A 14,327-nucleotide genomic window follows, 5' to 3' on the forward strand; every position below is an offset into this window, starting at 1 on the left:
AGTTTGTATGCTTTTACTGAAGTTGGACTTTTTTCTGATTGGCGATGCATATTCCATTTGCCACTTTAATTTCGTAGATGTTTATGAAGTGTAAAGTCTCAATAGTCGACTACACGTCATTACCATTGAATTAGATATAGATAGGTTTAACAAGATAATGAACATGACTTGATCTTAGAATGAAGGAAGAAAAATATTATGGAGAGAAAGATATTTTCTGTTATTGAATGAATAATGAATTACAACTGATCACCACCTTATATACTAAGATTGTGATGGTGTACATACAACAAAGGCATACGATAACATCTCTATGCAACTAACAAACTAACATAACAGCCTAACAGATTAACCGCCAATGCCAACGGCTAGTACAGCTCACTGACAGCTGTAGAGACTTGAGCTCGGATACACTACATGCATGAGCATGAGATGAGGCTGCTCGTGTCTTGCAGATGAGCTATCTCTAATAGGCCCCCTCAAGATGGACTATATAGGCTTTTAAAGTCCATCTTGGTAAGTAGAGTGTGAAATGGAGCTACAGCCAAGGGTTTGGTGAAGACATCAGCTAGCTGATTGTTGTTGTGAACATGTATTGTTGTGATTACTCCTTCAAGTATCTTGTCACGAACCGTATGGCAATCGATCTCGATATGTTTCGTACGTTCATGGAAGACCGGGTTAGAGCTAATATGGACCGCAGCTTGACTGTCACAATATAAAGGAACCGGCTTCTTTATGTCTATACCAAAATCCTTTAGTAATGCGATTATCCATACTACTTCACAACAAGCAAGGGCCATAGACCTGTATTCAGATTCAGCAGATGAACGAGATACCATGTGTTGCTTCTTGGACCTCCAAGATATCAAGGAAGTACCAAGAAATAGGCAAAAACCAGAAATGGATCGTCGGGTATCAGGGCAACCTGCCCAATCTGCATCAGAAAAGATGCTGAGTGAAAGATCAGCTTGTGAAGAGTAGAACAAACCATGGCCTATAGTTCCTTTCAAATACTTGAGGACTCTCTCAGCAGCTATAAGATGATCTGAGCAAGGTTTTGAAAGAAATTGGCTCAGTTTGTTAACAGCAAAAGTGATGTCTGGACGTGTGATGCATAGGTATACAAGTCTTCCAATGAGCCTTCTGTATAATGTGGGATCCTCTAGTTGTGGTCCTGCATCAGCTTGTAGCTGTTTAATGGAGTCCATGGGAGTGGATGCAGGTTTACAGCCAAGCAACCCAGCATCAGAAACCAAATCTAAGGCATATTTGTGCTGAGAAACAAAAATGCCAGATTTATTCCTAGCAATCTCAATGCCAAGAAAGTATTTGGGGTAGCCCAAATCTTTGAATTTGAAATGCTCAGCAAGGAAGGTCTTGAGGTCAGATATCAAGGATGCTTCACTACTTGCTACAAGAATATCATCCACATAGATAACAACTCCAAAATAGCTGCCAGAAGCAGAGTATTTGTAGAAGAGGGAATGGTCAGAGGCTGACTGAGTTAAGCCAAAACCTGAGAGGACTTGAGAGAATTTGAGGTACCATTGTCTGGATGCCTGCTTGAGACCATAGAGGGACTTAGTGAGTCTACAAACGAGCTGTCCAGATCCTGGTGGAGGAACAGTAATGATCAAGCCAGGAGGTAGAGTCATATAAATCTCTTCTTCTAAATCTCCATATAAAAATGCATTGTTGATATCAAGGTGAGCAAGGGTCCAACCCTTATAGCTGCAAGAGACAACAATAATTTGACTGTTGTGAGTTTAGCAACAGGGGAAAATGTGTCATGATAATCAACACCAGCTTGTTGAGTGAATCCCTTTGCCACCAAACGGGCTTTATACCTCTCCACAGAAGCATCAACCTTAAATTTTATTTTGTACACCCATTTGCAAGAAATGGGGACTTTACCCGGTGGTAGATAAGTGATGAGCCAAGTATTGTTTCTGATCAAGGCTTGCAGCTCTTCTTGCATAGCCAGAACCCATTCTTGGCTTTGAGAGGCCTTTTTATATGTAGAAGGTTCAGAGAGGGTAGAGAGCAAGATGATGAATTGCTGATAAGGCTGAGATAATTTGGATAAGGAAAAAAAAGATGAGATTGGATATTTAGAGGTGGAGACAGAATTACAAATGTAATCTGTTAGATGTGAAGGAGCTTTCAATTTTCTGCCAGATTTTGAAGTTTGTGGAGGAATGAGAGGATCAGAAAAAGGAGTTTGCTGAGGAATAAGAGGATCAGGAATGGGAGGATCAGTATGAGTGAGAATAGATTGTATGTCGGATGTTTGTTTTGTTGTTCACCGATTGTTCGGTTGGTTTTGTTTGTTGGATTGTTCGGTTGGATGTTTGTTTTGTTGTTCACCGATTGTTCGGTTGGATCTGTTTCAAGCCTGGTTCGTGGATGTTTGGAATGTGTTTTTGATCTTCATTGAGAAGTTTGCATCACAGCCGAATTTGTTGTTGTTTTTGCCGAGGAGTAGAAATGGGCCACTCACCCCTTAAAAGGCCTCATAAGGGGGAGGGTTATCCACACTTATATAGATTAGATGGGATCTTCACCAAGTCGATGTGGGACAGAATTTAGAGGATTTAACACGCCCCCTCACGTGTGGGCCGGAAAGGACATCAGTCTTCCATCACGTGGGTAGGCAATGCAAGAGAAACCATCATCGATGTGGGCCGGAAAGGACATCGGTCTTCCACTCGTGAGGTAGATAAGAGATAAAGAGAAAACCATCATCGACTTTGGCCCGCTCTGATACCATATTAGAAATGGGCCACTCACCCCTTAAAAGGCCTCATAAGGGGGAGGGTTATCCACACTTATATAGATTAGATGGGATCTTCACCAAGTCGATGTGGGACAGAATTTAGAGGATTTAACACGCCCCCTCACGTGTGGGCCGGAAAGGACATCGGTCTTCCATCACGTGGGTAGGCAATGCAAGAGAAACCATCATCGATGTGGGCCGGAACCATATTAGAAATGAGCCACTCACCCCTTAAAAGGCCTCATAAGGGGGAGGGTTATCCACACTTATATAGATTAGATGGGATCTTCACCAAGTCGATGTGGGACAGAATTTAGAGGATTTAACACGCCCCCTCACGTGTGGGCCGGAAAGGACATCGGTCTTCCATCACGTGGGTAGGCAATGCAAGAGAAACCATCATCGATGTGAGCCCGCTCTGATACCATATTAGAAATGGGCCACTCACCCCTTAAAAGGCCTCATAAGGGGGAGGGTTATCCACACTTATATAGATTAGATGTGATCTTCACCAAGTCGATGTGGGACAGAATTTTTAGAGAATTTAACACGCCCCCTCACGTGTGGGCCGGAAAGGACATCGGTCTTCCATCACGTGGGTAGGCAATGCAAGAGAAACCATCATCGATGTGGGCCGGAAAGGACATCGGTCTTCCACTCGTGAGGTAGATAAGAGATAAAGAGAAAACCATCATCGACTTGGGCCCGCTCTGATACCATAACAAGATAATGAACATGACTTGATCTTAGAATGAAGGAAGAAAAATATTATGGAGAGAAAGATATTTTCTGTTATTGAATGAATAATGAATTACAACTGATCACCACCTTATATACTAAGATTGTGATGGTGTACATACAACAAAGGCATACGATAACATCTCTATGCAACTAACAAACTAACATAACAGCCTAACAGATTAACCGTCAATGCCAACGGCTAGTACAGCTCACTGACAGCTGTAGAGACTTGAGCTCGGATACACTACATGCATGAGCATGAGATGAGGCTGCTCGTGTCTTGCAGATGAGCTATCTCTAATAAGGTTTAACAGTAGTTAGTGTGATTCTTGATATCCTAGTTAACAACATTTTTAACATTTGGAGCGTTAATAGTTATACGATTCAGGATTGTTATAAAAAGGCTCTTTAGAATGTGGTGGGGTTCAAAAAATACTTTAAAATATAGTAATCCATTCGAACCAAATATTGGGCTGGGCTCTGCACGTGTATCTGCATGTTTATATGTATGGACCAAAGGTTTAATCTTTTGGGCCTTATTAATCAACCATTCGAACCTACTATTGGGCTGGCTTCTGATTTTATTAGAAATACTATTAAATATTTTATTTTATTTTTATTATCACAGTTTAGTAACTTATTCTACCACTTTTTTATAAAGTCAAACGATTTTAAAAAAACTTGAACCGAACATCTATTGGCAGACGGATGAAGTATTAATAAATGCACTATTTTACCTTCACATTCCAAATCAAATTCCTAAATCCTAATAACCCTACTATTTTTAATGGATATTCAAATGAATGTTGGAATGAGAAAAAAAAGTTCATGGCATAAAGAAATCTTTCATATAGCTATGTAATTAGTGAGTTTCTTCTCTCGCATTTATGCCATCTATTCAATCTATTCTATTCTTCCTGATCAAAAGAAGGTACAAAAAGGTGAGAGTCGACAAAGTTTAAAGAGTAGGACTCGCACGTAAAAATAGACGATGAAGCACACAGTCGTCAAATGTGAAAATCCAAGAAAAATAGAAAGGTGAGATAAGAAAAGATCTAAAGAGAATGAGATTGAAAATTTGTTGATTAAAATAATGTATCACTGCATTAATTAAATTAAGGAAATACAGTAGGTTGTTAAGATCATTGCAAAATATTGAATTCTGTCACGAACAATATGACTGCGAATTTCTTCGGCCTAGTTTAATTGGGCTCTAAAGATAATAGTAAAATTTATAATTCTATTAATACTTGACAATTATAGTACTATTATAAAGAGGCGATAATAAGAAAATTAGCTATATTTAGTCACTCATTTATATATTTTACTATAATTAGCATTGGTTAGTTTTTCCCTGGTTTAGGAAAAAAATAAAGAAATAAAATTGTTGGAAACCTAAAATAACAGTGAAAAAAAAGGAAAAAAATGGAAATGTGAGTATTCTTGTTGCGCCTTCAACCCTTCAAACACTCTTCAAAATTTTCAGCCCCTCAACAGAAACCCTCTCTCTCTTCTACACACACACACGCACACTGAATGGTACGAGAGTTATTTGCTATGGAGCAGCTGTAAGTTTTTTTACCCCAAACACAAATCCTGATTATAATTTGTTGAGTATCTCTACACCTCTGCAGAAATTTGCATTTCTGATTTTATTTACAGCGCGATTGCTCTTTGTTAATACCCAATCTATCCTGTTTCTAGTTAAACATATTTAAAGTTGTTTTATTTAATTTATTTTTATTTGTTGTCCCGCTAAATCGTAAAAATTGAATCTTTCTGATTCTCTACCTCCTATTACTGGTGATTTTGGTTTTTTTATACTCTCGAAATGTTGTTGTTTAGTTAATTTGCTCAAATATCTCGATATGATATTCATTTGAGGTCAAGGGACCATTGAATTTAATTTCATTTACCTCTCTGCTCATCTTAGAAACTAGACAAGGAATCCTTTCATAAATGAGATAAGAAATTTAAACAAGTGTTATAGTGTGAGGCATCGGAGATGCTGTAGATGTTCAAAAGGCCTAATCTTTTTTGTTTAACTGTGTGTATTCTTTTTAATTTAATTTGTTGTTTGCTTCAGCTATGCACAGTGAATGGTGCCGTTGTGTAATCGCATAATTTTAAAAGTTGAAGGGTCAAACTGAACCAGATGGATATGATTGAATCCATTGATGATCTCCAAGTGCAAGATCCACCCGGAGAAGATTTCTGCTCAGCCGATTTGGATTGGGTCAAGCTTAGGAGTGCAGAGCGATGTGATGAAGTTGCTCTTATACCTTATGATCGGGTTGATGCATTCATCATTGGAGAATGTTCTACTGTAGAGTGCCCAACTAGGTTCCACATTGAGAGGGGCCGGAAACGATCCCCAGGAAGCTTAAAGGAATACAAGAATGATGAGTATTTGGAGTATAGGCTGTAAGTAGTCAATTTACTGTTTTTATGTTGTCGTTTTTATTAATTGTATATTGGTCTGATCTAAACACTTATTCATCTCTATCATTTGGAATTGTGGGTTGATATTTTCATTTAAAATGGCCCTACATTGTTAACCTTTTGGATGTTATCATTTAAAATGGCTTTTTAAGGATGGCATAAAATGGATAGCTACACTTAGAATTAAATTATCTTGCTTTTTTACGTTTTGTAGAGTGTGCACTCAATTTTTCTTTAGCTTCCAAACACAGATTCACTCCCTCCCCAGGGGAGGACTAGAAGAAATAAACCGGATTTGGAAGATGAATGTGTCTGAGAATCTCACTTTCCTTTTTCCTCCGAACCATTTGGTGTTCACTCATGTCTTGTTTTTTGAGTCCTTCATTGGATCCACTAGCTAACAATCAGCTGAAAGCTCTACTCCTACATCACATGATTGAACAAATTAGTCCATACTTAACACATAAGGGAAACTGTCAGTTATTTGGTTTTGCTTGCCTCCACTTGCTTCATATATGACTGACTTAACATCAAAGATTGCACAACTTTTGTGTATTTCAGTCCTTATGTAGTTTTTTGAATAAAAATTTACTATTGTCTCACTCAGCTTCTACCAATTTGAACATAGAATAAAGTCTTACTGAGACAGAATGTATATGAGAAGATTTATTCATCGATCCATGGCATTGTTAGTTTTTTCTCAGTAAAAACTAAAAATAAAAACCACTGTCCCAATCCAATCTTGCATAGTATGGTAAACAATGAAGAGTAGTGTAAGATAGAAGTGGTGTTAGTAGATTTATATACCTATCTATGATGTGGTTGGACATTTAAATTGAAAGGACATGCTTATTTCACTCTTACATTGTTAGACAAACAAAAATGAATTTTTATTATTTCACTTCAATGGTTTAAACCTTTCACCAAACCCGTGTGCCTTCTGAAAAAAGTAATCTATCATTTTCTTGAACTCCCTTTTTGCAAGCTAATAAATTTACTATTGTTTAAATTCAGTTTCCGATTCATCTTTCTAACATTGTTGTTAGTTGTTTTTGTTTTGAAGGTATTGGTGTTCTTTTGGACCTGAAAATTATGGAGAAGGTGGAGGTACATTGCCAAGTAGAAGGTATCGGCTAAACACTAGAAATCGTGCAGCCAGGCCTCAATCTATGCGGGGATGTACATGCAATTTTGTTGTGAAGCGTCTGTATGCCCGTCCATCCCTTGTGCTTCTTATATATAATGAGAGACGTCATGTGAATAAAGCAGGTTTTGTCTGCCATGGTCCCCTAGATAAGGATGCAATAGGCCCTGGCGCCAAGAAGATTCCGTATGTTTGTAGTGAGATTCAACAGCAAACTATGTCTATGATTTATCTTGGTATACCCGAGGAAAATGTGTTGGAGAAACATATTGAGGGGGTTCAACGCTATTGTGGTCCTGATCCAAAAGTGAAAACCCACGCTTCACAATATGTGCAGAAACTTGGGATGATTATTAAGCGTTCCACTCAAGAGTTGGATCTCGATGATGAAGCAAGCATCCGTTTGTGGGCTGAGCGGAACAAGAAGTCCATTTTCTTCTATCGAGATACATCAGAAAACGAGCCTTTTATTTTAGGAATACAGACTGAATGGCAGCTGCAACAAATGATCCGGTTTGGCCATCGCAATATCATAGCAGCTGATTCAACATTTGGAATTAAGAGACTAAAGGTAATTTTTTTTAAATATTAGTGTTTGTTCTGTGCTGCATAATTAACTCTATTTCATGGCCTTCAAATTATGAGTTACTCTAATTGCAGTATCCATTGTGCACACTTCTTGTTTTTGACTCAAGAGGACATGCACTCCCTGTTGCTTGGATCATTACCCGCAGTATTGCTAAGCCAGATGTCACTATATGGATGAAATCACTACTTGATCGAGTTCACTCAGTTGACCATGGATGGAAAGCCAGCGGATTTATAGTTGACGATGCTGCTGCAGAGATTGAGCCCATAAGGCAAAATGCTTTGCTTGTGTTTCTTTTCCTCAATCTTTCTCTATTTTGTTATTACAGCTTATTGATTTGGTTTTCTAATCTTTTCAGGGAGACATTTTCTTGCCCTGTACTCTTTTCCCTCTGGCGGGTTCGTAGGTCATGGCTGAGACATATAGTCAAGAAATGTACTAACATTGAAGTCCAGAGGGAGATCTTTAAACGTTTGGGTCAAATAGTGTACGGCATTTGGGGAGGAATGGATCTTAACGTTGCTTTAGAAGAACTTTTGCTGGATTGTGTCGATCAAACTTCCTTTATGCAATATTTCAAAGATTCTTGGCTCCCTAAGATCGGTCAGATGACTATGATCTGTACCACATATGTGTTTCTTTGTTTAAACTGTTGTCATTTGCACACTCTTGCTTGATTTCTCATGAATCTTTTATGCTGCAGAAATGTGGCTCGAATTAATGAAGACTGTGCCACTTTCAAGCCAGGAAGCATCCGGTGCAATTGAAGCATATCACGTGAAGCTGAAAACTAGACTGTACGATGATTCACATCTTGGTTCCCTCCAGAGGGTTGATTGGCTAGTTCATAAGTTGACAACTGAGTTGCACTCTAGCTACTGGCTTGACCGCTATGCAGATGAAAGTGATTTCTTTCCAAACGTGAAGGAGGATTACATGGCTTCGACTTCATGGTATCGAGCTCTCCAAATTCCCGACGCTTCTGTTTCCTTTGATGAAAAAGACCAACTTTTTGCTAAAGTACTCAGTCAGAATGACAGCAGCCAAAGTAAACTAGTTTGGAATCCAGGTTCTGAATTCGCGCATTGTGACTGCGAATGGGCGTTGCAAGGGAACCTATGCAAGCATGTGATTAAGGTCAATATGATTTGTGGTAATATGCCTCACTACCAATCTTCCTTATCATTTCAGTCACTTAAAACTATGTTAATGGATCTCTGGAAGAAGCCAATGGATGATTCTGTATCAATGGACCTGTCAACTGCCTGGACATTACAAATTCTCGACCAAGTCCAGAAGCTCGTGGAGTTGGATGATTCCAATAATATAGGTCTTGTTGTAGACAATATGCCGCTAAAATGGGCTGCTAAACGAGTCAGAACATCATCACCTGGCAGACAGTCACAACCCTCTGTGTTGCCAGGACCCGCCAAGAATTCTGCTACTAATAAGAGCGGGAAGAGGAAGATCATTTGAAGGCATGATCCTTTGACATTGATCCGGAGATTGAAGTCATGAGTCTGATGTCATTAATGAGGCACTCATGACACAAGATGATAAGAAAGATGGGAAAACACCAATGAAGCACATGGTGACTGCCAGTGGCAGTGAACTCAGGTTGGCCGTGAAATCGCTCTAATTTACAGGAATAACGAACAGTCCAGATATTGTTCTGAGCATAGGAGATTGGATTACCACTGCATTCTTGGTTTTTGGTTTGCCATCGGACGATGTTCTACCAGCCTTCACCCTCAACAATTTGTTATAGTAGAAGCAAACATCGAGATGAAACGTCAAAAAATCCAACTTGTGCATGCTTTTGCAGGTAACAACAGAACGCAACCTTGCTTCACTATGCTTCCACTTTTCGGACAAGCTGTAGTAAGACTGTTAAATCACCTGTGCACCCAAGCCTCGAACATGGTCTGTTGAGTGTATATCCGCGAACCATTTCCTTATGTTACCTCTCTCTCTCTCTCTCTCTCTCTCTCCCGAGATCAGTGTAAACAGCGACGAACCGGTTGTTTTTTTTTTGCTCATTGGTTTGCAGGTTTTTCGAGTTATATTTAATCCAATATGTGTTAACTTGAGTATGAGCAGCTTTATAATTCCATATTCTTCTTCTGTCTTACAATTGTATAAAGTAGATTCAAAATTTTCAGTTATAATTATTTAAAACGAACAAATGGTCTACATATTGGATTCTACTTTGTAATTTTGAATTGGATACAAAAGCATTACTTTTGCCAATATTTACATAATTATGGAATATCCAATGATGTGGAGTAATACTCATGAAAAGCTAAGATCACAAAAAAATGGGCCCTCAAAAATGGAAATCCCACCACAGAAAAGTGCCAAGTAGGAGTTAATGAAATGCAGAATTTGCCAATGGGGGAGTGAGGCAATCTCACCTTATCCACACTCCCACCACAACCTCAATCCACATCACTTCATAAACCTTAATCTCACCACCTCATTTCCCCATAATCCCAAAATCCATCTCTAATGGCAGCCATGAACTCTAGCGTTTTGGCTTGCAACTACGCCATCTCCGGCGCTGAGCTCAGCTCCAAAGTCCGCTCTCTCCCGTCCACCGCCACTCCTACAGCACCGGCTCCGAGGCTGCCTGTCATCAGGGCTCAGCAGTCCAGTGAGTCAGGCAGGAGAGCTGCCATTTTCGGCCTTGGCGCCGCCCTCTTCACCGTCGTTGCTTCTTCCAGCGCCAACGCTGGCGTCATCGATGATTACTTGGAGAAGAGCAAGGCTAACAAGGTTAGCTTTTACTAAAGATTTTGAATGATCATGTGCCATAGATGCTTGATCAAGATTTTTCTGTTTGGTGCAGGAATTGAATGACAAGAAGAGGCTGGCCACCAGCGGTGCCAACTTCGCACGCGCCTACACCGTTCAGTTTGGCACGTGCAAGTTCCCCGAGAACTTCACTGGATGCCAGGATCTTGCCAAACAGAAGGTCTGCTTTCTCCCTCTCCCTCTCCCTCTCCCTCTCCATCTCTATTAATATATATACATATGGTTTGTACTAATATAGTACAATGGCTTTGTTTGTTGCAGAAAGTTCCATTCCTTAGTGAAGATTTAGACTTGGAGTGTGAAGGGAAAGACAAGTACAAGTGTGGCTCTAATGTGTTTTGGAAATGGTGAAATGCATATGAGCTTACTGTGTATCTAGTTTGTGCTTCAAGAAATTCATTTTCTGAATATTTCACTCTTATATTGTCACAATATTTCCCATAGTTTGTGAAATGAACAAAACACAACCAAGTGCAAAGAAAATCTTGTAATCCAGTAAGCAATACAAGAAATTGTTGGTTACAAAATGCTGTCGAATGAGTAAAATTACAAGAATTTTGTCTACTTCCTAAACAACTGTGTAGTATAAAAAAATGGAAAAAAGAATGAATACTACCTATGTCACATTATATAAATAATGGATGCATGGAGTGAGGCACTACTCAAAACCCGAACACTAACACCAAGACGAGGAGCCGTTTCTCTGCAACTCTAAGCACGGCATGGGAGTCACGCCATCGCTGAAGCCAGAGACAAACTCGCAGCTCCACCTCAGAGATGGCGATATCCCGAGCAGGCTAACATTTCTCATGCATATATCCTGAAACGGAGCCCCTTCAATGCCTATTAGCAAGGGGGGTTTTCTCGAATCCTTACTCACTACATTACTTATCCATATCCCTCTCACCAAAGGCAACGCGTTAGGGTCCCATTTCTCATCTGGATGGTCATCCGCGCCTCTGCTAAACCTCAACGGCACCTTAACTCTCTCCATCACAACATTTTGTATGGTAATGTTGGTGATGTATCCACCTCTACCCTTGTCGGTTTTGATCCTTACTCCAGCTGCAGAGTCCCTAATGTACAAATCCTCGACTAGAACGTTGCTGATGCCACCAGACATCTCACTGCCAATCCCAATACCGGAACATGTTGGAGTAGTTCCTGATACTCTTCTTACAGTAATGTTTACACTTGGTTTAGCCGTGGCTATGCCGTACTGGTCCCAACCACTCTTCACTGCTACTAAATCATCACCACTCTCGATGTAGCAATCTTCGATGCATACATTGGTGCTTGAATCTGCACAAATAACACTTTTCGGCTTAATTTAATTATTTTAGCCTATTAAAGGGAATGTGAACATGTGAGGTGTAGAGCGCTATTATTAGTACCTGGATCAATTCCATCAGTATTTGGGGCATTTAGAGGTGCCAATATTGTCATGTCTCTGATAACAACATTGCTGTGAAGAAATAGAAAATGCTTATCAAAATAAAATAACACAAACACTTTTTACTTTCTTTTACAAAGAATAATGAATAAAATATAAGATACCAACATCTATGATTATATGAACCAGAATATGCTCAACTGACCAAGAGAAGCATCATTCAAAGTTCAAATCTTCATTCTTTAAAGCACCGACAAAATCTTCAAATGCTTAAAACCATACCTTTTTCTTCATTCTTTAAAGAATACTAACTTTTTATTTTTGTTTTTTGTAAATCGATATATAATGGACAGAATCGATTTCACAAAGATTGATATTTCGGTACCCGATTCCTTTCTATCTCTTCCACTGCTTTGTTCCAACAGTAAAGACATATTGCTGCTTATTTTTTATGTTGGTGCTATCAAATTTTTGTATCTTTTCAATTAAAATAAGCAGATGTGATCTTGTAATGATCTTTAGTGACAAAGTAGCAGGCCTAATACCTAATTAAAGAAGTTCACACAAAGACAGCAGATTTCAGCCAAAAAAATCCTTTTTTTTTTGCAGAAACAACAAATAGCAAATAATGGAGATGAAGTGGTACCTGCAGTAAACAGGATGAATGGTCCAAAACGGAGAGTTTCGGAAAGTGAGGTTCGAGATCAGGATATTGTGTGAGTTTACAAGTTCAACAAGATGGCCTCTTGTGTTCTTTAATGTCCTGTTCCACCATAGATCCCACCACATCTTCCCTTGACCATCGATCGTACCATTGTTGCCTGCAAATATACTCGACTTAATTAGATCGATTAATTAACATCAATGCACATTAATCAAATCTACTAGCCACAGTCAAAGATTCTGCTTTAGAGAACTCATTACAAGGAGTCTACAAATGAGGAACGGTGGCATTAAGCACCACCACTAATCATCTAGTCAACTAAGTAAGGCTTAAACAAAGTTAGGGAAGCATTGACAATAGACAACATAGTTGAAATCCATCATTATTCAAAGCTTGTGCAAAGCATGAGGTGGTTCAATTATGACAAACACTATAATAAACAATGATGATCATTATCTAAAGTATTAAAGAATCTTTTTTTGTACCTGTAATGACAACATTTGTAAGGGAATTTCCGTGAATGAGGCTAATGTGTCTGCCTCCCTCTCTCTCCCTACCTCTTCCGTATGAAGGCAACGCCTCGATGATCGGCCATTCCTCCGGATCCTACTATTCAAATTACTCATCTTTATTAGCTTCGAACACACAAATTAGAACAACAAGACTTATCCATTAAAAAACAATCAAAAAGGCCTGTGTAATTAGCATAAATATAACATTTTTATGTTGATTTTTCCCTCTTGCACCCTTTTCCCTAACCAAATTGACAAGTGAAGCTTAAAAACTCAATCTTTAATCGTAATAACAAGTCCCAAGTGGATTAATTTATAAGGCTACGTATAATTAGCGTAAAGAAAACATTTTTATGTCGCTTTTTTCCTATTGCACCCTTTTCCCTAAACCAAATTGACAATTTGAAGCTTAAAAAAAACTCAATCTTTTAATCGTCATAAACAAAATCCCACATTTAATTACGTGCCCATGTGCAGGCATCAAAATTAAGACATGGGAAACTGTAGCAAAAAACAGAAAAAAGAAAGGAAACAAAAAATCATGTTTTGTCTGAAAGCGAATTCGAAAGAATGAATAAAAACAATAAAATATGTATATGGAGATTTGCAGTCTCACCTGAGATCCCAAGATGACAGCTCCATCTTCGAGAAAGAGCGTGAAATCGCTCGTCAAGTTGAAGCTTCCCGTGACCCACCTCCCCCTAGGAACATTCAGCTGGGCCCCACCCCCACCGCCGCCGGATTTCTCCAAAAACTCGATCGCGCGGCGGAAGGCGGCCGTGTTGGAGGTGGCTCCGTCGCCGACCCCGCCGAAATCGGCGATCGATTTGACGAGCCTCCGCGGCGGCGGGGCGTGGAAGAGGGCGGAGCAGGTCTCCGGCGCTGCGGCGGCGCCGAGATCGGGCAGGGGGGAGATGGCGCGGGTGGTGACGTGGAGGGTGAGGGTGGCCGCCGTCGCGAAGAGGAGCAGTGTGAAAGCCCAAGATGGGCGGCTGAAGCTCGATTTTGCGGCGTTGAATAAAGGGTTATGATCGCTTTGCATCGTCATCATCATTCTTCTTCTCCTTCATTTATTCATATATATACATGCAAAGATCACATGAATTGTGTGATTGAGCGATGTATTTATAAATAAGGATGATATGATTTGCGTTTGGAATTAGGGGAGAAAGAAATTTGAAGTGGTTTTGGTTTGTGAAGATGCAGAGAAAGGAGAGGAGTGCATGAGATTGTCCGTATCTGTAACTGA

At 39.6% G+C, this 14,327-nt stretch overlaps 3 protein-coding genes across 3 annotated transcripts; 2 read left to right on the forward strand and 1 right to left on the reverse strand.

Annotated features, from left to right (window-relative positions):
- Positions 1 to 4,947: 4,947 nt before the first annotated feature.
- On the forward strand, positions 4,948 to 9,788 carry LOC121768208. Its single transcript, XM_042164622.1, has 6 exons — positions 4,948 to 5,088; positions 5,607 to 5,944; positions 7,026 to 7,677; positions 7,767 to 7,966; positions 8,054 to 8,298; positions 8,399 to 9,788. The coding sequence occupies exons 2-6, from the start codon at positions 5,676 to 5,678 to the stop codon at positions 9,169 to 9,171; spliced, it is 2,139 nt and encodes a 712-aa protein (XP_042020556.1). The 5' UTR covers positions 4,948 to 5,088; positions 5,607 to 5,675; the 3' UTR covers positions 9,172 to 9,788.
- Positions 9,789 to 10,161: 373 nt separating this feature from the next.
- Positions 10,162 to 11,036, forward strand: LOC121768210 (photosystem I reaction center subunit N, chloroplastic-like). Its single transcript, XM_042164624.1, has 3 exons — positions 10,162 to 10,470; positions 10,544 to 10,669; positions 10,771 to 11,036. The coding sequence occupies exons 1-3, from the start codon at positions 10,204 to 10,206 to the stop codon at positions 10,858 to 10,860; spliced, it is 483 nt and encodes a 160-aa protein (XP_042020558.1). The 5' UTR covers positions 10,162 to 10,203; the 3' UTR covers positions 10,861 to 11,036.
- Positions 10,885 to 14,300, reverse strand: LOC121768209 (probable polygalacturonase). The gene is made up of 5 exons (XM_042164623.1): positions 13,695 to 14,300; positions 13,052 to 13,172; positions 12,549 to 12,723; positions 11,904 to 11,974; positions 10,885 to 11,811 (listed from the first exon to the last, which is right to left on the reverse strand). The coding sequence occupies exons 1-5, from the start codon at positions 14,130 to 14,132 to the stop codon at positions 11,186 to 11,188; spliced, it is 1,431 nt and encodes a 476-aa protein (XP_042020557.1). The 5' UTR covers positions 14,133 to 14,300; the 3' UTR covers positions 10,885 to 11,185.
- Between the last annotated feature and the right edge of the window lie 27 nt (positions 14,301 to 14,327).

The sequence above is a fragment of the Salvia splendens genome, chromosome 15, assembly GCF_004379255.2.
Source record: "Salvia splendens isolate huo1 chromosome 15, SspV2, whole genome shotgun sequence".
NCBI classification, from domain to species: Eukaryota; Viridiplantae; Streptophyta; class Magnoliopsida; order Lamiales; family Lamiaceae; genus Salvia; species Salvia splendens.